Below are 24,071 nucleotides of genomic sequence, written 5' to 3' on the forward strand. Positions count from 1 at the left end.
TGCTCAGGCTTCTCATGAGTCTCTTTAAAAAGGGACTGTGGGAAGCCAGGAAGAATTTAGTCAAGACAGGGAGAGATTGGGGGTGGAAGGGATAGTGAGAAGGGTGGAAGGTGATTTGAGGGGGAGGATGAAGAGGGAGGAGAGGAATTGGGGGAAGCATGCGGCACGGGAGAGGTGGAAAGGGGGTTTAGGGCTGGGAGTGTTAGAGTGAGTTTGGTAAGGGGATAGATTAGGGAAGGGGAGATAGGGAAAGGGTTAGGTATGACGGGGAGGGACGATGCTCCCCTGAGGTTTGTTTTTGTTTGGTGTTTGGTGATTTGGTTTTGTAAATATAAGTAATTAAGAATGAATGAGAGATATGATTTTGTAAAGTGTGAATGGTATTGATTGTAAATAAATTATTTTAACCACCACCTTTTTAGTTTGCTTCCTGTCCTTAAGTTTGTTGTGGGTTTTTCTTTTGTTTTCCTTTTCTTGGGCAGATTTAGTGGGTGTCATGGTGGATGTCTTTTATGTCGCAGTTGTTACTAGTCAACTTTCAGTGGACACCCCCAGAGTGTCTTTCAGAAACCCTCCTAAAACACCACCTGTTTAGTTGTGGTTGTTGTCAGTGACTCTTTGTTAGTTCCCTCTTCTGTTTAAGGGACTTTTCTGGTTTTCCTGCTGGGGAACGTAACAACAAACAATGTAGTAAAACAAGCTTCTATTTTGGGTTGGATGTTGTATCATATTGTTCATGTTTTAATCAATGGCATTTCCTTAGAATGTTCATTAGTCTTTCCATTTACATTTAACATTTAAGTCATTTAGCAGACGCTCTTATCCAGAGTGACTTAGAAATTGGTGCATTCACCTTATGACATCCAGTGAAACAGCCACTTTACAATAGTACATCTAAATATTTTAAGGGGGGGGGTGAGAAGGATTACTTATCCTATCCTAGGTATTCCTTAAAGAGGTGGGGTTTCGGGTGTCTCCGGAAGGTGGTGATTGACTCCGCTGTCCTGGCATCGTGAGGGAGTTTGTTCCACCATTGGGGGGCCAGAGCAGCGAACAGTTTTGACTGGGCTGAGCGGGAACTGTACTTCCTCAGTGGTAGGGAGGCGAGCAGGACAGAGGTGGATGAACGCAGTGCCCTTGTTTGGGTGTAGGGCCTGATCAGAGCCTGGAGGTACTGAGGTGCCGTTCCCCTCACAGCTCCGTAGGCAAGCACCATGGTCTTGTAGCGGATGTGAGCTTCAACTGGAAGCCAGTGGAGAGAGCGGAGGAGCGGGGTGACGTAAGAGAACTTGGGAAGGTTGAACACCAGACGGGCTGCGGCGTTCTGGATGAGTTGTAGGGGTTTAATGGCACATGCAGGGATCCCAGCCAACAGCGAGTTGCAGTAATCCAGACGGGAGATGACAAGTGCCTGGATTAGGACCTGCGCCGCTTCCTGTGTGAGGCAGGGTCGTACTCTGCGGATGTTGTAGAGCATGAACCTACAGGAACGGGCCACCGCCTTGATGTTAGTTGAGAACGACAGGGTGTTGTCCAGGATCACGCCAAGGTTCTTAGCGCTCTGGGAGGAGGACACAATGGAGTTGTCAACCGTGATGGCGAGATCATGGAACGGGCAGTCCTTCCCCAAGAGGAAGAGCAGCTCCGTCTTGCCGAGGTTCAGCTTGAGGTGGTGATCCGTCATCCACCCTGATATGTCTGCCAGACATGCAGAGATGCGATTCGCCACCTGGTCATCAGAAGGGGGAAAGGAGAAGATTAATTGTGTGTCGTCTGCATAGCAATGATAGGAGAGACCATGTGAGGTTATGACAGAGCCAAGTGACTTGGTGTATAGCGAGAATAGGAGAGGGCCTAGAACAGAGCCCTGGGGACACCAGTGGTGAGAGCGCGTGGTGAGGAGACAGATTCTCGCCACGCCACCTGGTAGGAGCGACCTGTCAGGTAGGACGCAATCCAAGCGTGGGCCGCGCCGGAGATGCCCAACTCGGAGAGGGTGGAGAGGAGGATCTGATGGTTCACAGTATCGAAGGCAGCCGATAGGTCTAGAAGAATGAGAGCAGAGGAGAGAGAGTTAGCTTTAGCAGTGCGGAGCGTCTCCGTGATACAGAGAAGAGCAGTCTCAGTTGAATGACTAGTCTTGAAACCTGACTGATTTGGATCAAGAAGGTCATTCTAAGAGAGATAGCGGGAGAGCTGGCCAAGGACGGCACGTTCAAGAGTTTTGGAGAGAAAAGAAAGATGGGCAGAGCCAGGTAACAAAAGGGGGAGGTAAATGGTGTTCTAGAATAGGATAAAAAAATAAAATAAAAAAATTAAAAACATTTTTTTAGCTAATAAACAGAACGAATAAGAAACTGTTTTATTAACCAAATCTGTATGTCCAAGATTTTATACACTACAGGAGAACTACAGGTGAAGTCACTCAATCCAGTCCCATACCAAGGCCTCCTGGTGACAGCTAGCTGAAAGAGCTACCCAGATTCATATCGCACGGCGGGGGGGTAAGACATTTTTCACTATCGAACAATAAACAGAGTTCGGGAGAAGAACTGGAATTAACAGAATTCCGGGGGCCATCTCTCGAATGAAGTAACCCTCCCTGTCCTGTCACACCTGTTTTTGTTCATAGAAGTGAAGATGTGTCTGGCTCTGGCTGTTGATATGTTCTCGGGGAGAGGGTGGGGCTTCACGTGTGCACTGACCGTCCTGAGCTGTTTTATTGTGGGGACCATGTTCCTGATTCACCATGATCCCCCGGAGAGTGCCAAAGAGGATAATTTGACTCATGTGCTAGATGAGGGAAATGGGATGTTACCAAAGATTCTCAAAAGGTCACTGAAACAAAACAGTAAGGAAGTGAGGGTGGAATTGGGCAAGGATCTCTCAGTAGAATTTTGTGTAGACCAATTGGGGTCATTCACTCCTTGGTAGTCTAGAACCATGTGACTCTATGGGAAGTATTTGTGTAAAGCACCGTGTAAGTCGTGGAGCCAGGTCATAGCTCACACTGAAAGAGATGGCTACGTAAACCCATACACTCAATTTGGGACCAGGTGGAGTATAGTAAGGGTTGTCGTTTTGGACTGTGTTCCTGAGCAGAGGAAGTATTGTATAAAGGTGCGAATTAACATTAAGGCGGTCAATACTCAGGACCTCGGGTTATGGTATGTGGGCTTCGACCAGTTTTCAACTGATACTATGGTACTGTTCCAGGTGGCAGAAGTAAGAGTAGATAAGGAGAATATGATTGGCCGAAGTTCAACCAATCCCTCTAAAACAACGGCAAGTCCTAGTGTAATCATCCAGGGTAAAGGACCAGTACGAATAGTTCAGACCAAAGACCTTAAAGAAGTTATAGAGGTAGAGACTGGATTTGGGGAGTCCAACTTATGGTTGGAATGGATTCAATATACGGCCAGATCAGTGGCTAAAGATGAATGTTATGCCTATGCAAACACAAAACCCCAGTTAACAACCATCCCTTTCCCACTGAACGGAATTAATTCCCCTAAGGGAATGGCATGTATGGTGAAGCTGTTCATGAAAGCAGGGATGCCAGATAATGACAGTTGTATTGATTTGCACTATCTATATCCCCAGGTTCCCCTTAAATCAATACTTCCTCCCTTTACCGTGACGAGAGGAGAATATTACTGTTTGGCCAGATACAGTACACATGGGAAATACGTGGGGGAAGTTAGGTCTTGCAATAGGACAGAGAATATTACCACTGACGAGACCATGTCTGATTTAACAGGCTGGTTGAACTCTGGGGATTTCAATATGTTGAATGGGGCCAGGGCGGACATCTGCTGGTTGTGCGGGGGAATGAGTTTGTGGCCAGTATTGCCGACTGATTGGACTGGACTATGTGCCTTAGTACATTTAGGAATGCCTTTTACACTCATACAACACATGAAGTTAGCCAAACGAGAGAGTAGAGATGCTCCATCTGGGTCTTTTAACGACAGAGTATATATTGATAACCTTAGGGTTCCACGAGGTGTGCCGGATGAGTTCAAGGCAAGAAATCAGATACTAGCAGGATTAGAGTGGTCTACTCTCAATAAAAATGTAGACTGGATTAATTATAGTTACCAGAAGGGTTATTAAAGGGTTTGTAGAACAGACTGAAGCAATCAGCTGGAAGACCTGACAGAATAGAATTGCATTAGATAAAAGGAGGAAGTGGGCGTGGTAATCAGGACGGTGTCTTACATCCCAGGTAGCACAGCTCCGGACGAATCAGTGCCCGAAGCCTCAGCTGGTTTGACCACCCTGGCTCACGGGTTGGCAGAAACTCTGGGGTGGATATTTCTCTGAATTAAATTGGGTTGACAGTATTTATGGAAAAATGTGGTGTTATGGGCCACTTTAACCTGTGTGACTGTGTTAGTCTTGTACGTACGTGGTTGATTGCGTGTATGTATGAAAGTTATTGTTTCCAGGACTATAGAGAGATCAATGACACTACAGATGGGGCCGTTATGGGCCAATTCCAGGTTCCGACCCGTGGAGGACTGAAGGCATATCTACAGAGGAAGTGGACGAATCTGGATCTGTCATTTGTGGGGAATTTATGTTTGATGAGGCTAGTGTTGAGATGAAGGGGAATTAGATTGTAATTTGTTTCCATGATTAAACTGTTTTTTAATGAAGGTCGTGACGAAAATCCGTAAGGAAGAGTTATGATTCTGATGTAGGTTTAAAAACAGTTGGAGTTAAGGTTAGATTTGATTAATGATATTTGGAGAGTTGGATAGCGTCTGCTAAATGACTTAAATGTAAATGTAAAATAATAATGTTAATTTGTTGATTACGCGTGTGTCTATTCATATGATAATCTGATAAACCTCTATAAAAAGGTTAGTTAAATTCGTTTATACTTATATTTTTTATGATTAAATAAAACTAGATGTAGAATTGAATGTATAATATTTGATCAAAGGGAGGATTGATAGAGGAAAATATAGTTTAGATGATCAATTATGTATTCGTTAATGATTAGAAACCATTTATTCTAATACTATTATGTTATGATATGAAAAGTAAAGGTTATTGGTTAAGCTGTTACTGAAAATGTAAGCAGAACTAATTTGATTGTCTGTGCCTCTTGGGAAGGTCAAGGGGGAGAAAAAGCTTTTCAGACAAGATAAGAATGTTTGGGTTTTGTTCCATTGGTGAGAGAAATCTGTATCTTTTAGACAGGTTGTAATGTCTGGTTTATGAGGGGAGTAGAAAGCATCTCCGGACCTAAACAAAAAAACAACGGGGCTATCGTGGGAAACTGATGATGTCATTTTGAGTTTATAACCTGTGGAAATCTGTGTATGGGTTAGTACTCTCTGGAATTAAACGCTCTTTAACCTGGCTTTTAAGACTGGTCTCGATCTACTTCATGCATAATTAATGAACTTACAACTCATTAAATGAATTAGAAATGAGTGCTAATTGGTTTTGGCAATTAAAACATTAAAGGAATTTAGAATTCCTCTATCATGCGCGCTGGGACCACCAGATTAGGGTGGCCGCGGCCGCGCGGTGTGGAGCGTTTGTATGGTCTGTGCAGAGAGGAGAGAACAGGGATAGACAGACACATAGTTGACAGGCTACAGAAGAGGCTACGCTAACGCAAGGAGATTGGAATGACAAGTGGACTACACGTCTCGAATGTTCAGAAAGTTAAGCTTACGTAGCAAGAATCTTATTGACTAAAATGATTAAAATGATACAGTACTGCTGAAGTAGGCTAGCTGGCAGTGGCTGCGTTGTTGACTTTGTAGGCTAGCTGGCAGTGGCTGCGTTGTTGACACTAAACTAATCAAGTCGTTCCATTGAGTGTAATAGTTTCTACAGTGCTGCTATTCGGGGGCTAGCTGGCTAGCTAGCAGTGTTGATTACGTTACGTTGCGTTAAAAGAACGACAATAACTGGCTAGCTAACCTAGAAAATCGCTCTAGACTACACAATTATCTTTGATACAAAGACGGCTATGTAGCTAGCTATGTAGCTAGCTACGATCAAACAAATCAAACCGTTGTGCTGTAATGAAATGAAATGAAAATGTGATACTACCTGTGGAACGAAGCGGAATGCGACCGGGTTGTTGAGTGCGGAAGTTCTATTCGGTAGACGTTGGCTAGCTGTTGGCTAGCTAGCAGTGTCTCCTACGTTAAGGACGACAAATAGCTGGCTAGCTAACCTCGGTAAATTAAGATAATCACTCTAAGACTACACACTCTAAACTACACAATTATCTTGGATACGAAGACAGCAAAGACAACTATGTAGCTAGCTAACACTACACTAATCAAGTCGTTCAGTTGAGTGTAATAGTTTCTACAGTGCTGCTATTCGGTAGACGGTAGACGTTTGCTAGCTGGCTAGCTGCTGGGCAGATAGCAGTGTAGACTACGTTAGGACGACGAAATACGATAATTACGCAATTATCTTTGATACAAAGACGGCTATGTAGCTAGCTAAGAAGAAATTGCTAAGATTAGACAAATCAAACCGTTGTACTATAATGAAATGTAATGAAAAGTTATACTACCTGCGGACCGAAGTGCGGATGCGACCGCTCGCTCCAACCCGGAAGACTGTGACAGTTGTTAATCTTCTGTTTTTTATCCTCTGTTTGTTGTAAATATTTGTTTATTGTCATTGTTTTTTCCTGTGAAGCCATTGTGTTGCATCCATGTCTGAAATGTGCTGTATAAATAAAGCTTGATTTGATTAGAACATATTGCAAAGCAAATCAATCCAATGACTGACCAATCAACAGACTCTTGCTAAACCAATGAACAAATATTTGCAAAAGCAACCCATATCTTGGTCCATCTTAGTACAAATTCAGTCTTCGCCTGTTTATAATACTATGTCAAAATAGTGCATGGTATGTAAGTTTAGTATCACTTTTCAACGATTTACTGAAAGCAACAATACGTCAAAGGATTCAACTACTCAAACAAACAAATGGATCAATCTCACTTTTCAAGCCTGGTGTGGTGGAGTGGTAAACACCACCCTGGTTCTACCAGGGGCTTGAGGTGGTCTCCCACAGATCTGCTAATGTCATGTTCTGTGGCCTTGCTGTTCCATTTCTTGAATGCCCCTGCAACACAGAAATAAAAACATTGAGTCATAAAACACTCAAAGTAATGGATATGGAGCATCTATAGCCTCAGTTACACCTGTCACTTAAATGTGACTTCTGATCACTCCAAGCTGCATTAGATCTGGGTGCACAAAAGTCACAATGTGCTGCATTAGGTTTAGATCTGCCAGGATGGGCATTGTGTTCAGAATTTGAGTCTGGCCACTGAATATTCATAAGCAATGTAAAGAGATGTGGGGGAAAGTAAATTCGACACAACTTACCTTCATAATATCAAAGAACAAATGTGTGTGTCTGAGAGGAAATTAACTTTCATACAGAAAAAGGGGATGAGAAATTATGCCAATATCAGTGGATAATTTTCACTAATGTAAATAAACATGGATGATGGAACATAGTCCCTTTTGCTGACGTGATGAACCACTAAGGGGACATAAATATTTACCATCTAAACCATGTGTGACCTCTCACCTCTCTGGCTGTAGAAGTGTTCTTCCTAACCAGTCCCTCAACAGCTCTCTGACTGAGGTCCACCCTCACTGGGTCTTCAGAGGAGAGGAAGGCTGACGAGGGATGAAAGGATGAATGGATCAGTCAGTCAATAAAGTGTAGAGCTGCTGTCTGACAAAATCACTATTTTAGTAGTTCATTCAAGTAAATAAGGCTTTATGACAGCTGAATACCAACTATCAATCACTTAGATCATGTATTTTCAGGTAGAAATACATCCTTGGGACGTCCCTAACCCATTGAGTTGACATTTAAAATGGCTGAAGTAGGGGTTAAGGTTAGGGTTTAGGGTAGGGACGTCCCAAGGATTCCAGATAGCACTGACCATTGTGCATTCTTCATCTCTTTTACATAGCAGGTGTAAAAGAAACCCACACATGACAAGTAGGTGCTCAGGTCATAATGGTCATTGTAGTTTAAAAAATAGCATCTAATTTGCCAATCTGTATGTGGGGTTGTTTGAGAAGAATGTGATTGTCATCCCTAACAATCCATCCTAGTAGCTCATCAGGCTCTGAAAAAGTCTTAATTGATGACGTGTTCCTTCTATTCCATGGGACAGCAGAGGAACTTCATCGATTCCACTCCTTCATCAAGCAGTGAACATCTGAAATTCACCCTCACCTTTGATGCGCATGAAACAAGTTATCTGGGCATTTTGATTAAGAGGGAGGGGTGTGGCTTTAGCACAGACCTATACAGGAAGCAGACGGACAGGAATTCCCTGTTTTGCTGAGACAGCTTCCACTCTACACCCCTAAAAAAGATCCTCCCCATCAGCCAATAAAGTCACATACACAAGATTTGTAGTACACAGAGTGACTATGACAAACAAGCCGACTGTCTGGATGAGTGTTTCAGACAGCAGGGTTACCCAGAGGAACGGCTGGATGAGCGTTTCAGACAGCAGGGTTACCCAGAGGAACGGCTGGATGAGCGTTTCAGACAGCAGGGTTACCCAAAGGAACGGCTGGATGAGCGTTTCAGACAGCGGGGTTACCCAGAGGAATGTCTGGATGAGCGTTTCAGACAGCGGGGTTACCCAGAGGAATGGCTGGATGAGTGTTTCAGACAGCGGGGTTACCCAGAGGAATGTCTGGATGAGCGTTTCTGACAGCGGGGTTACCCAGAGGAATGGCTGGATGAGCGTTTCAGACATCGGGGTTACCCAGAGGAATGTCTGGATGAGTGTTACAGACAGCGGGGTTACCCAGAGGAATGGCTGGATGAGCGTTTCTGACAGCGGGGTTACCCAGAGGAATGGCTGGATGAGCGTTTCTGACAGCGGGGTTACCCAGAGGAATGGCTGGATGAGCGTTTCTGACAGCGGGGTTACCCAGAGGAATGGCTGGATGAGCGTTTCAGACATCGGGGTTACCCAGAGGAATGTCTGGATGAGTGTTTCAGACAGTGGGGTTACCCAGAGGAATGGCTGGATGAGCGTTTCAGACAGCGGCGTTACCCAGAGGAATGGCTGGATGAGCGTTTCAGACATCGGGGTTACCCAGAGGAATGGCTGGATGAGCGTTTCAGACAGCGGGGTTACCCAGAGGAATGGCTGGATGAGCGTTTCAGACAGCGGGGTTACCCAGAGGAATGTCTGGATGAGCGTTTCTGACAGCGGGGTTACCCAGAGGAATGTCTGGATGAGCGTTTCTGACAGCGGGGTTACCCAGAGGAATGGCTGGATGAGCGTTTCAGACAGCGGGGTTACCCAGAGGAATGTCTGGATGAGCGTTTCTGACAGCGGGGTTACCCAGAGGAATGGCTGGATGAGCGTTTCAGACATCGGGGTTACCCAGAGGAATGGCTGGATGAGCGTTTCAGACATCGGGGTTACCCAGAGGAATGGCTGGATGAGCGTTTCAGACAGCAGGGTTACCCAGAGGAATGGCTGGATGAGCGTTTCAGACAGCGGGGTTACCCAGAGGAATGTCTGGATGAGCGTTTCTGACAGCGGGGTTACCCAGAGGAATGTCTGGATGAGCGTTTCTGACAGCGGGGTTACCCAGAGGAATGGCTGGATGAGCGTTTCAGACAGCAGGGTTACCCAGAGGAATGTCTGGATGAGCGTTTCTGACAGCGGGGTTACCCAGAGGAATGGCTGGATGAGCGTTTCAGACATCGGGGTTACCCAGAGGAATGGCTGGATGAGCGTTTCAGACATCGGGGTTACCCAGAGGAATGGCTGGATGAGTGTTTCAGACAGCGGGATTACCCAGAGGAACGGCTGCATGAAGCAAGGAATAGTTAAAATACAGTGGTGGAAAAAGTACCCAATTGTCATACTGAGTAGAGAAAATATTTAAAATTTCATTTTAATTTTGTACTCATAGCTAACCAGATCTTCAATACAACTAAGTTACTTAACAACATTGTGTTGTTCCACTGGTGAGTAAAAACTCATGCTTACTACACTTAATCTTGCTGTCTGAAGATAAAATCTACATTTTACTCAACTGCGTCCAGTCAGCAGATGGACTAGATGCCGCTTAGGCCGCCCATTGTGACTCCGTCAAGAATTCAGCAGAGCAAGTTTGTATGAAGGTCTAGTTACTAAATGGGTACATAGTTCAATAGTAAAATCCTCTAAAACGCTCTGGTGACAAACTTTGCTGCCCTGTTTCCAATTGTCCACATGGCTGGGAGAACCTATTCAAGTAAGTAAGTAAATCGATTTTGAAAATGTCAAAAAAATTATGTATTATTAGCTAACTAGCTACGATGCAGGCTAACTCAAAAGAGCTACTAAATGAGCTAGCTAGTTGGCTAGCTATCTAAGCAACTTCACATTCTGTATAGATAGCTAGCTAAGTGAATGAAACATCACCATCTACCTAACTTCATATTAGCTATATTGATGTATTTATCACTGTAAAAAAAAAAAACTCCAAATGTAGGTAGCTAACAGCCATGGAGGGTGAAAGGATAGCAGCACCAACTGTCAGTGAGAGAGGATGTTATTCTGGATAGGGCAGGTACTTTTGTGTTGTTCCTGTCCCTAGAAGTGAGGATGGAGGTAATAGTAACATAATATTCAGTGTGGTGTAATTTGACTATAATGAAGTCTGTTTCTTGTGAGGTTTTCTGTCCTAATGTTAGCTAGCCAGCTAGCTGGCTAATGTTAGCTAATCACGATTTTGTAAATGAACGTTATGATTTTAAAAAAGCACAATCGTTTGTCTCTACATTAACTAACATTCCTGTCAACTGTACATGTTTTTTGCATGATTCGTTATGATGTTATAATACCTTACAGTTTTCTTCCATCCTAGTATTTCAGTCCGCCATCTTTGATCCAGTTCAGGTCTGTGTAGTGGTACCCCTCTCTCTTAGTATTTCTGTCCGCCATCTTTGATCCAGTTCAGTTCTGTGTTGGGTACCCCTCTCTCCTAGTATTTCTGTCCCCTATTTTTGATCCAGTTCATGTCGTACCCACAGCAACTATTAAAACATTCCCAAACCAGAAACCGTGGATTGATGGCAGCATTCGCACGGAAACATGACCGAATACAAACAGTGTAGCTATTCCCTCCGCAAGGCAATCAAACAAGCTAAGCGTCAGTATAGAGACAAAGTAGAGTCGCAATTCAATGGCTCAGACACAAGAGGTACTGTATGTGGCAGGGTCTACAGTCAATCACGGATTACAAAATGAAAACCAGCCCCATCGCGGGACCAGGATGTCTTGCTCCCATACAGACTAAATAACTTCTTTGCTTGCTTTGAGGACAATACAGTGCCACTGACACTGCCGCTACCAAAACCTGCGGACTCTCCTTCACTGCAGCCGATGTGAGTAAAACATTTAAACGTGTTAACCCTCGCAGGGCTGCAGGCCCAGACGGCATCCCCAGTCGCGTCCTCAGAGCATGCGCAGACCAGCTGGCTGATGTGTTTACGGACATATTCAATCAACCCTTATCCCAGTCTGCTGTCCCCACATGCTTCAAGAGGGCCACCATTGTTCCTGTTCCCAAGAAAGCTAAGGTAACTGAGCTAAACGACTACCGCCCCGTAGCACTCACTTCTTTCATCATGAAGTGCTTTGAGAGACTAGTCAAGGACCATATCACCTCCAGCCTACCTGACACCCTAGACCCACTCCAATTTGCTTACCGCCCCAATAGGTCCACAGACGACGCAATCGCAACCACACTGCACACTGCCCTAACCCATCTGGACAAGAGGAATACCTATGTGAGAATGCTGTTCATCGACTACAGCTCAGCATTTAACACCATAGTACCCTCCAAACTCGTCAATCAAGCTAAGGATTGTTCTTTCTAACTGTGCCAACCATGGTGATCTTCCTCTTCAGGAGCTTAAGTTCATAAGAGGTGAAGAAATTATCACACATTGTGCCCCCTCAGTCCATCAGTCACATCAAGCACAACCCGCATCCCCTGGTTCTTCTCCGGGCCTCCACTGGTCGGCTTCCCTGTGTAGACTCGACCCCGCCCTGTGCAACTGGGTACTGGACTTCCTGATGGGCCGCCCCCAGGTGGTGAGGGTAGGTAATAACATCTCCACCCCGCTCATCCTCAACACTGGGGCCCCACAAGGGTGCGTTCTGAGCCCTCTCCTGTACTCCCTGTTCACCAACGACTGCGTGGCCACGCACGCCTCCAACTCAATCATCAAGTTTGCGGACGACACAACAGTGGTATGCTTGATTACCAACAACGACGAGACGGCCTACAGGGAGGAGGTGAGGGCCCTCGGAGTGTGGTGTCAGGAAAATAACCTCACACTCAACGTCAACAAAACTAAGGAGATGATTGTGGACTTCAGGAAACAGCAGAGGGAACACCCCCCTATCCACATCGATGGAACAGTAGTGGAGAGGGTAGTAAGTTTTAAGTTCCTCGGCGTACACATCACAGACAAACTGAATTCGTCCACCCACACAGACAGCATCGTGAAGAAGGCGCAGCAGCGCCTCTTCAACCTCAGGAGGCTGAAGAAATTTGGCTTGTCACCAAAAGCACTCACAAACTTCTACAGATGCACAATCGAGAGCATGCTGTCGGGCTGTATCACCACCTGGTATGGCAACTGCTCCGCCCACAACCGTAAGGCTCTCCAGAGGATAGTGAGGTCTGCACAACGCATCACCGGGGGAAAACTATCTGCCCTCCAGGACACCTACATCACCCGATGTCACAGGAAGGCCATAAAGATCATCAAGGACAACAACCACCCGAGCCACTGCATGTTCACCCCGCTATCATCCAGAAGGCGAGGTCAGTACAGGTGCATCAAAGCTGGGACCGAGAGACTGAAAAACAGCTTCTATCTCAAGGCCATCAGACTGTTAAACAGCCACCACTAACATTGATTTGCTGCTGCCAACACACTGACTCAACTCCAGCCACTTTAATAATGGGAATTGATGTAAAATATATCACTAGCCACTTTAAACAATGCTACTTAATATAATGTTTACATACCCTACATTATTCATCTCATATGTATACATATATCCTGTACTCTATATCATCTACTGCATCTTTATATAATACATGTATCACTAGCCACTTTAAACTATGCCAATTTGTTTACATACCCTACATTCCTCATCTCATATGTATATACTGTACTCGATACCATCTACTGCATCTTGCCTATGCCGTTCTGTACCATCACTAATTCATGTATCTTTATGTACATATTCTTTATCCCTTTACACTTGTGTGAATAAGGTAGTAGTTTTGGAATTGTTAGTTAGATTACTCGTTGGTTATTACTGCATTGTCGGAACTAGAAGCACAAGCATTTCGCTACACTCGCATTAACATCTGCTAACCATGTGTATGTGTGAAAAATACATTTGATTTGATTTGATGCAGATTTTGCCATCTCCTCTTGGCTGCTTAGTACCCTCTCACAGTGCCCTAGCACAGCTCTAATAGCAGTAATCCGCACAGTCCACCTTGTTGGACATAGGGCTTTCAGGGTGGTCCGATTTGTATCTTTGGATGTGGCAATTGATTCAAACATGCTCTTAAACTTTCCTGACTGGCTATAGAGGACACCTAACTGATGGACCCAGGAAAGGGAATTCCGGATCAGTGGGGAGGCTGAGCAGCCAGCCTGTGTAATCAGATTCACATAGTGTGCTCCACAATGGACATAGAGGGCTAATGGTTGCTGCCTCCTCACAATTGCCTGTGCACCTGTGTATTTTCCCGCCATGTTTGAGGCACCATTGTAACTCTGCCCACATAAGCCAGACATGGGCAAATTGAATCTCAACAACACATAAGTTGCCACTTTCGCAATGCCCTCGCCTGTTGTCTCCGACACCCTGTATAGCCCAATAAACTCCTCGTGAGGGACAATGTCATGGTCAACATAACACAGACAGACACTCTCCTGTTCAGCACCAGAGACATCTTGAGTACCATCAACAATTAATGAAAATTGTACAATCGAAAGAGACCTAATCTCAGCTGCAATACCTCGAATGACTGTATTGGCCATGATGTTCAGAATTTCATTCTGTGCTTTGGGGCCTGTGTACATTGTGGTACGCTCTGTTAACCACTTCAGTAAAATGGGATCATCCTCTTCTGCCCTAAGTTTCAAACGCTGGTATAAATTCCCACTGTCATCCGTGTGGCCTCTAAAGGCTTGTCCCTGTCTTACTACATGCCGCACCGAACTAACAATTTTCATCAAGCAATGCCTTGCGTCCTCCTTCTGTTTACCCCATGCACTGGATAACTGGACACTGATTGGATTTAGCTGGTGTGCTGCTACAGTTACAAAGTGGCGGTGGGTTTGGCAGTTTTGATGTGCTGTGAATTTTTCAATGGCCTAAATCCTGCACTAATGAAGTCAGCATCTGCTCTTTGGCCAAAAGATGGCTGGCTTGAAAACCCGTGGCTACAGTGAAAACACAACACTCCTTTTATTGATGGATTATAATGTAGCCAGGGGAAATCGCGAAACCATCTCTCTTGAAACGTCAACACTCTGTTGGCAAGAGTTTGTGGTTCTATAAATAGTGGGTGTGGCTGATATGGTTTTGTGCCATCACTGAGGTAACTGGACAATGCTGTGCCACTGTTCCCAATACGGGTGCTGCTGGCAACAAGGGTGACACCTGGTCCTGCCGTGGATGTGACACTGTTCTCTGAAGTCTCTCTCCGTGGCTCTTTCCCTTTCACCACCCTCACTGACTCACAGTTTGTCTCCTAGAAAATAAACAAGGTGTTAGCAGTCCTCCTATCTACCGGTACCCAAAACTACACAATTAATCACAACAGCAATACCATTGCCTTAAACAAATCTTAGTTTAGTCACCAGTTTAAGTTGAGAGTGGGGGTATCCATTGCATTTTCCAATTATGTCCCTATTTTACAAGTAAAAAAAATTGAGAACCTTTCATAATGTGGCCAAAGACTCAACAATCTTACCTGAGACTCCCTGTCTCTGCCAGTCTGTCCCCAGCTCTGCTGTCTGTGTGCCACCTGTTGCCTGCTCTGCCTAATGACATCATTGTGAAACATTTCCATTAGCATTTCACTTCTTTCTTATGAACATTTTATCTACTAGTCTTTGAGATATTAGGCTACTAGAGTTCCTACTTTGCGTTTTGGTGTACTGACAAATACTCTGATGTCCGTCTTTTTACTTTTTTCTGACAATTTTCTACCTGGCTGGCTGGCCGGTCTAGCTGCACACACAGACATTTACACAACATATGCTGCAACCTTTTGTAATTTTAAGATAGTTTGTTTCATATTGGGGAGGGTTTTGGGGGTGTATGTCACCTTAAGGGATTGCAGATATAGATTAGTGAGGGTGTACGGGCGGCAGACAGGAAGGAGATGTTGGACTGTCTGGCGCCCCTGTGCGCCACAAATAGGCAAGTGGTGATAGGGGGGATTTTAATTTAGATTTAGGGGTAGGGGGGATAGTAGTGCAGGGGCCATCACCGGGCTAATGGCTTTCCATGGTCTGGTTGATGAAGGCCTGCACACTACTCCGACAATGGCTGGTTCCACTTGGTGCAACTCCCGGGGGGTTGCGCGGGGGCTTGACAATATTTTTCTGTCTAGGTCCTTGGGTCAGTTGTCTAGGCAGCTGTTGCCTGTTTTCTTTTCAGATCACGACGGGGTGCTCCTGCAGGTGAGGTCACCAGTCTGCCTCTTCGGTAGGGTCGTATGGAATAGATCAAAGCGCAGCATGGTATGTGTTCATGATGATATTTTAATTAAAGAAAGCACTGAACACTAAATACAAAGCGTGACGCTATATCCCAAAATTTGCTGACACGAGCAACTGACATAGACATAGACAATCACCCACAACCCACAATGACAAAAAAGGCTACCCAAATATGGTTCCCAATCAGAGACAACGACTAACACCTGCCTCTGATTGAGAACCATATCAGGCCAAACACAGAAACAGACAAACTAGACATCCAACATAAAATGCCCACTCAGATCACGCCCTGACCAAACAAAACATATAAACATACAAAGCAAACTATGGTCAGGGCGTGACATTTAGTTTCGTTTTGAATTTAAAAATGCCTATATTTGAGTTTGTTTGGAAATTATGGTTTGTTTTGTATGAATGGCATTGTACATAATAAAAACATTTATATATATATATATATATATATATATATATATATATATATATATATATATATATATATATACACTGCTCAAAAAAATAAAGGGAGCACTAAAATAACACATCCTAGATCTGAATGAATGGAATATTCTTATTAAATACTTTTTTCTTTACATAGTTGAATGTGCTGACAACAAAATCACACAAAAATGATCAATGGAAATCAAATCTATCAACCCATGGAGGTCTGGATTTGGAGTCACACTCAAAATTAAAGTGGAAAACCACACTACAGACTGATCCAACTTTTATGTAATGTCCTTAAAACAAGTCAAAATGAGGCTCAGTAGTGTGTGTGGCCTCCACGTGCCTGTATGACCTCCCTACAACGCCTGGGCATGCTCCTGATGAGGTGGTGGATGGCCTCCTGAGGGATCTCCTACCAGACCCGGACGAAAGCATCTGCCAACTCCTGGACAGTCTGTGGTGCAACGTGGCGTTGATGGATGGAGCGAGACATGATGTCCCAGATGTGCTCAATTGGATTCAGGTCTGGGGAACGGGCGGCCAGTCCATAGCATCAATCAAAGTTCCTCTTGCAGGAACTTATGACACACTCCAGCCACATGAGGTCTAGCATTGTCTTGCATTAGGAGGAACCCAGAGCCAACCGCACCAGCATATGGTCTCACAAGGGGTCTGAGGATCTCATCTCGGTACCTAATGGCAGTCAGGCTACCTCTGGCGAGCACATGGAGGGCTGTGCAGCCCCACGTGCTCAGTGTGAAGCTGCTTTCATCTGTGAAGAGCACAGGGCGCCAGTGGCAAATTTGCCAATCTTTGTGTTCTCTGGCAAATGCCAAACGTCCTGCACGGTGGTGGGCTGTAAGCACAACCCCCACCTGTGGACGACGACCCCTCATACCACCCTCATGGAGTCTGTTTCTGACCGTTTGAGCAGACACATGCACATGTGTGGCCTGCTGGAGGTCATTTTGCAGGGCTTTGGCAGTGCTCCTCCTGCTCCTACTTGCACAAAGGCGGGGGTAGCGGTCCTGCTGCTGGGTTGTTGCCCTCCTACGGCCTCCTCCACATCTCCTGATGTACTGGCCTGTCTCCTGGTAGCGCCTCCATGCTCTGGACACTACGCTGACAGACACAGCAAAACTTCTTACCACAGCTCGCATTGATGTGCCATCCTGGATGAGCTGCACTACCTGAGCCACTTGTGTGGGTTATAGACTCCGTCTCATACTACCACTAGAGTGAAATCACCGCTATCATTCGAAAGTGACCAAAACATCAGCCAGGAAGCATAGGAACTGATAAGTGATCTGTGATCACCACTTGCAGAACCACTCCTTTATTGGGGGTGTCTTGCTAATTGCCTATAATTTCCACCTGTTGTCTATTCCATTTGCACAACAGCATGTGAAATTAATTGTCAATCAGTGATGCTTCCTAAGTGGACAGTTTGATTTCACAGAAGTGTGATTGACTTGGAGTTACATTGTGTTTAAGTGTTTCCCTTTATTTTTTTGAGCAGTGTATATATATATTTAAATAAATACAAATTCTTCCACTATGTCAATATAGTGCATGGTATGTAAGTTCAGTATCACTTTTCAACCAACCCAGTGCATATGTTGAAAATGAAAAATGTTGAAATCAACAATCCGTCAAAGGATTCAACTACTGAAACAAACGATTGGATCAAACAGATCAATCCCACTGGACATTGGGTTTGATTCAGACCCTGCCAGCATGGCCGAGATGTAAATTATAACCACAGAACCACCACAGACCTTTCATGCCTGACTAAAAACAACTAAGTATTAGAGTTACTGCCATGGTCTAGTATGTCACCGTCTCAGACACCATTCACAATGCTGGCTGAGGTATGAGTAAAACATGACATATTATTTCCTAACCATTCACAATGCTGGCTGAGGTACGAGTAAAATATGACATATTATTTTCTAATTGTACGTGACAGTACCACCCCCCCCTCCTGACTCGCAGCTCCCGCAGCGCGCCGACCCCGGCCTCGAGGACGAGGCGCGGGGCGATCCGGGTGGAGGCGGTGGAAATCCCTCAAGAGGGAAGGATCTAAAATGTCCCTCCCCGGTACCCAGCACCTCTCCTCCGGACCGTACCCCTCCCAGTCCACGAGGTACTGCAGGCCCCTCACCCTTCACCCGTCTCGAGTCCAGAATAGCTCGTACTGTGTACGCCGGGGACCCCTCGATGTCCAGAGGGGGAGGAGGGACCTCCGGTACCTCACCGTCCTGTAGGGGACCAGCTACCACCGGCCTGAGGAGAGACACATGAAACGAGGGGTTAATGCGATAGTAAGAGGGAAGTTGCAATCTATAACACACCTCGTTTATCCTCCTCAGGACTTTAAATGGCCCCACACACTGCGGCCCCAGCTACCGGCAGGGCAGGCGGAGGGGCAGGTTTCGGGTCGAGAGCCAGACCCTGTCCCCTGGAGCGAACACCGGGGCCTCACTGCGGTGGTGTCAGCGTCTCTCTTCTGCCGTTCACTGGCCTGCCTAAGAGAATCCTGGACTGCACGCCAGGTCTCTCTAGAGCGCTGTACCCACTCCTCCACCGCAGGAGCTTCGGTCTGACTCTGATGCCACGGAGCCAGGACCGGCTGGTAGCCCAGTACGCATTCGAATGGCGACATATTCGTGGATGAATGACGAAGTGAGTTCTGGGCCAACTCTGCCCATGGGACGTACCTCGCCCATTCTCCTGACCGGTCCTGGCAATACGACCTAAGAAACCTACCTTTACTCTCTCCACCTGCCCATTACTTTCGGGGTGATAACCAGAGGTATGGCTGACCGAGATCCCCAGATGCTCCAACGACTAGAACGGTAGTGTTCCCCTGAGATGGGGAAGATCAGTAAGGAAATCTACAGAGAGATGGGACCATGGCCGTTGTGGAACCGGGAGGGGTTGTAACTTCCCTCTAGGCAGATGCCTAGGAGCCTTACTCTGAGTGCATACCGAACAGGAAGAGACATAGAGCTTCACATCCTTAGCTAAGGTGGGCTACCAGTATTTCCCCCTAAGACCCTGCACTGTCCTAACAATTCCCAGATGACCTGAAGACGGTAGTGTGTGAGCCCACCGAATCAATTTATCACGGACACCAAGCAGCACGTACCTACGACCGGTCGGACACTGTGTAGGCACAGGTTCAACCCTCAACGCCCGCTCGATGTCCGCGTCCACCTCCCATACCACCGGGGCCACCAGCCGAGAGGCTGGAAGGATGGGAGTGGGTTCGATGGACTGGTCATCGGTGTCATAGAGACGGGACAGCGCATCGGCCTTAGTGTTAAGGGAACCTGGTCTATAAGAGATCGTAAATCTAAAGCGTGTAAAGAACATGGCCCACCTAGCCTGACGCGGATTCAGTCTCCTCGCTGCTCGAATATACTCCAGATTGCGGTGGTCAGTCCAGATGAGGAAAGGGTGTTTAGCCCCCTCTAGCCAGTGTCTCTACACCTTCAGGGCCTTTACCATAGCCAGTAACTCCCGGTCCCCCACATCATAGTTCCGCTCCGCTCAGCTTCTTAGAAAAGAAAGCGCAGGGACGGAGCTTCGATGGCGTGCCCGAGTGCTGAGACAGCACGGCTCCAACCCTAGCCTCAGACGCATCCACCTCCACTATGAATACTAACGAAGGGTCCGGATGCGCCAACACGGGAGCTTCAGTGAACGGCGCCTTCACCTGGTTGAAGGCTCCATCAGCCTCTGCCGACCACCGCAGACGCACTGGCCTCCCCTTCAGCAGTGAGGTAATGGGCGCCGCTACTTGGCCAAAATTGGCAAACCCTAAAAACCGCTGCACCTCCTTTACCGTGGTCGGAGTCGGCCAATTACGCACAGCGTTTACACGGTCACACTCCATCACCACCCCCGAGCTGGAAATGCGATAACCCAGGAAGGAAACGGCTGGTTTGGAGAACACACATTTCTCAGCCTTGACGTAATAGGTCATGCTCCAGCAGTCGCCCAAGAACCTTGCGCACCAGGGAGACATGCGTGTGGCAGAATAAATCGAGATGTCATCAATATAGACTACCACACCCTGCACGTGCAAGTCCCTGAGAATCTCATCTACAAAGGATTGGAAGACGGCTGGATCATTTTTCAACCCATACGGCATGACAAGGTACTCATAGTGGCCTGATATGGTACTAAACACTGTTTTCCCCTCGTCTCCTCCCCGAATACGCGCCAGATTATACGCGCTCCTGAGGTCCAGTTTTGTGAAGAAACGCGCTCCGTGGAATGATTCCACCGCCGTAGCGATGAGAGGTAGCGGATAACTAAAACCCACTGTGATCGAATTGAGACCTCGATAATCAATGCACGTACGCAGACCTCCATCCTTTTTCCTCACAAAAAAGAAACTCGAGGAGACAGGTGACATGGAGGGCCGAATGTACCCCTGTCTCAGAGCTTCCGTGACATATGTCTCCATAGCCAACGTCTCCTCCTGTGACAGTGGGTACACGTGACTCCGGGGAAGTGCAGAAAAAAATAAACAAAAACATGTGACCAACAGGGAGCTCTGGGTGAGTTTGGTGCTTGCTCACCTGGGGTGGCCGAGAAGTGTTCTGCCGGCCAGCTCGACTCCCAGAGGAACTCCTCCAGCACCGGTCCGAAGTGTGTCCTCTCTGTCCACAATAGGCGCCGGAGGAGCCTCCTCCTCTGGTCTCCCTAGATGCAGCTCCTCCCAACTCCATCGGAGTGGGAGCGGGAGGGCTGGAAGGTGGAATTGACAGGACCCCTTCTGAACGCCCGCGGGCAGCTAGCAGGTTGTCCAATCGAATCGACATGTCTATTAGTTCATCAAGGGAGAGAGTTGTGTCCCGACAAGCTAGCTCCCGCCGGACGTCCTCCCGGAGACTGCAACGATAATGGCCCATCAGGGCCCTGTCATTCCACCCAGCACCAGCAGCTAGGGTCCTGAACTCCAAAGCGAAGTCCTGCGCACTCCTCGTCTCCTGTCTGAGGTGGAACAGTCGCTCACCCGCCGCTTTGCCCTCTGGTGGGTGGTCGAACACAGCTCAAAAACGGCGGGTGAACTCCAGGTAGTTGTCCCGAGCCGAGTCTGGGCTGTTCCAGACAGCGTTTGCCCAGTCCAGGGCCCTACCCGTTAAACAGGAGACGAGGAGGCTCACACTCTCCTCACCCGAGGGAGCCGGACGCATGGTAGCCAGGTAGAGCTCGAGCTGGAGCAAAAATACCTGGCACCCAGCCGCCGCTCCATCGTACTCCCTCGGGGGGGTGAGACGCAATGTGCTGGACCCAGAGGACGACGTATCAAATCAAATCAAAATCAAATCAAATTTTATTTGTCACATACACATGGTTAGCAGATGTTAAATGCGAGTGTAGCGAAATGCTTGTGCTTCTAGTTCCGACAATGCAGTGATAACCAACAAGTAATCTAACTAACAATTCCAAAACTACTGTCTTATACACAGTGTAAGGGGATAAGGAATATGTACATAAGGATATATGAATGAGTGATGGTACAGAGCAGCATACAGTAGATGGTATCGAGTACAGTATATACATATGAGATGAGTGTGTAGACAAAGTAAACAAAGTGGCATAGTTAAAGTGGCTAGTGATACATGTGTTACATAAGGATGCAGTCGATGATGTAGAGTACAGTATATACATATGCATATGAGATGAATAATGTAGGGTAAGTAACATTATATAAGGTAGCATTGTTTAAAGTGGCTAGTGATATATTTACATAATTCCCATCAATTCCCATTATTAAAATGGCTGGAGTTGGGTCAGTGTCAATGACAGTGTGTTGGCAGCAGCCACTCACTGTTAGTGGTGGCTGTTTAACAGTCTGATGGCCTTGAGATAGAAGCTGTTTTTCAGTCTCTCGGTCCCAGCTTTGATGCACCTGTACTGACCTCGCCTTCTGGATGATAGCGGGGTGAACAGGCAGTGGTTCGGGTGGTTGATGTCCTTGATGATCTTTATGGCCTTCCTGTAACAACGGGTGGTGTAGGTGTCCTGGAGGGCAGGTAGTTTGCCCCGGTGATGCGTTGTGCAGTCCTCACTACCCTCTGGAGAGCCTTACGGTTGAGGGCGGAGCAGTTGCCGTACCAGGCGGTGATACAGCCCGCCAGGATGCTCTCGATTGTGCATCTGTAGAAGTTTGTGAGTGCTTTTGGTGACAAGCCGAATTTCTTCAGCCTCCTGAGGTTGAATAGGCGCTGCTGCGCCTTCTTCACGACGCTGTCAGTGTGAGTGGACCAATTCAGTTTGTCTGTGATGTGTATGCCGAGGAACTTAAAACTAGCTACCCTCTCCACTACTGTTCCATCGATGTGGATAGGGGGTGTTCCCTCTGCTGTTTCCTGAAGTCCACAATCATCTCCTTAGTTTTGTTGACGTTGAGTGTGAGGTTATTTTCCTGATACCACACTCCGAGGGCTCTCACCTCCTCCCTGTAGGCGGTCTCGTCGTTGTTGGTAATCAAGCCTACCACTGTTGTGTCGTCCGCAAACTTGATGATTGAGTTGGAGGCGTGCGTGGCCACGCAGTCGTGGGTGAACAGGGAGTACGGGAGAGGGCTCAGAACGCACCCTTGTGGGGCCCAGTGTTGAGGATCAGCGGGGAGGAGATGTTGTTGCCTACCCTCACCACCTGGGGGCGGCCCGTCAGGAAGTCCAGTACCCAGTTGCACAGGGCGGGGTCGAGACCCAGGGTCTCGAGCTTGATGACGAGCTTGGAGGGTACTATGGTGTTAAATGCCGAGCTGTAGTCGATGAACAGCATTCTCACATAGGTATTCCTCTTGTCCAGGTGGGTTAGGGCAGTGTGCAGTGTGGTTGAGATTGCATCGTCTGTGGACCTATTTGGGCGGTAAGCAAATTGGAGTGGGTCTAGGGTGTCAGGTAGGGTGGAGGTGATATGGTCCTTGACTAGTCTCTCAAAGCACTTCATGATGACGGAAGTGAGTGCTACGGGGCGGTAGTCGTTTAGCTCAGTTACCTTAGCTTTCTTGGGAACAGGAACAATGGTGGCCCTCTTGAAGCATGTGGGAACAGCAGACTGGTATAGGGATTGATTGAATAGGTAGGTGGAGTAGGTGGCGTCGTCAGTGGGGGTGCTGGGATAGACGTCGGTAGACCACTCCTCTCCCATCGCTCCATCTTCTCCATCATCTGGTCCATCGCTGTACCGATCCGATGGAGGACCGCTGTATGGATGTAGAGAGATCAGTGCAGTGGGATGGATCATGTCTACAGAGAAACCTAGATTAAAATACTTAGATTTGTGTGTATTGGGTATATGTTGTGAAATTGTTAGATATTACTTGTTAGATATGACTGCACCATCGGAGCTAGAAACACAAGCGTTTCACTACACCCACAATAACATCTGCTAAACACGTGTATGTGACCAATACAATGTGATTTTGGTTTGAAATGAACGTCCTATTTATCAAAGATGATTTTGGATGGGTTCAAAATTACTCCAAAGGATTTTAATTTGTTAAAAGTAAATATTGATACAGAAGCACTAAACCATGATTTAGATTTACTAACAACAAGTTGATTGACAAAGTAATGACACATTTGGAAGAATTTAATAAACCACATTTTGGCTATTCTAAAAGATATGCCTCTGGGGTAAGTATGGTGCAATGCAAATAATATATAATAATAATATATGCCATTTAGCAGACGCTTTTATCCAAAGCGACTTACAGTCATGTGTGCATACATTCTACGTGTGGGTGGTCCCGGGAATCGAACCCACTTCCCTGGCGTTACAAGCGCCC

At 46.6% G+C, this 24,071-nt stretch overlaps 2 protein-coding genes across 3 annotated transcripts in view; one reads left to right on the forward strand and one right to left on the reverse strand.

Annotated features, from left to right (window-relative positions):
- Window positions 1-5,375, forward strand: part of LOC127916587 (uncharacterized) — a 184,401-nt gene extending 179,026 nt beyond the window's left edge. For both annotated transcript variants that reach the window (XM_052498881.1, XM_052498880.1), the window contains exon 2: window positions 1,658-5,375. In XM_052498881.1, coding sequence (XP_052354841.1) covers window positions 3,202-4,116 — 915 coding nt within the window. In that variant the 5' untranslated portion in view covers window positions 1,658-3,201 and the 3' untranslated portion in view covers window positions 4,117-5,375. The remainder of the gene's footprint in view (window positions 1-1,657) is intronic.
- The window catches only part of LOC118370066 (gastrula zinc finger protein XlCGF17.1-like), a 246,728-nt gene that overhangs the window by 84,856 nt on the left and 137,801 nt on the right, over window positions 1-24,071 (reverse strand). The gene's annotated exons all lie outside the window — the stretch shown is intronic.

Source organism: Oncorhynchus keta, chromosome 37, assembly GCF_023373465.1.
Source record: "Oncorhynchus keta strain PuntledgeMale-10-30-2019 chromosome 37, Oket_V2, whole genome shotgun sequence".
In the NCBI taxonomy this organism is placed as follows: domain Eukaryota; kingdom Metazoa; phylum Chordata; class Actinopteri; order Salmoniformes; family Salmonidae; genus Oncorhynchus; species Oncorhynchus keta.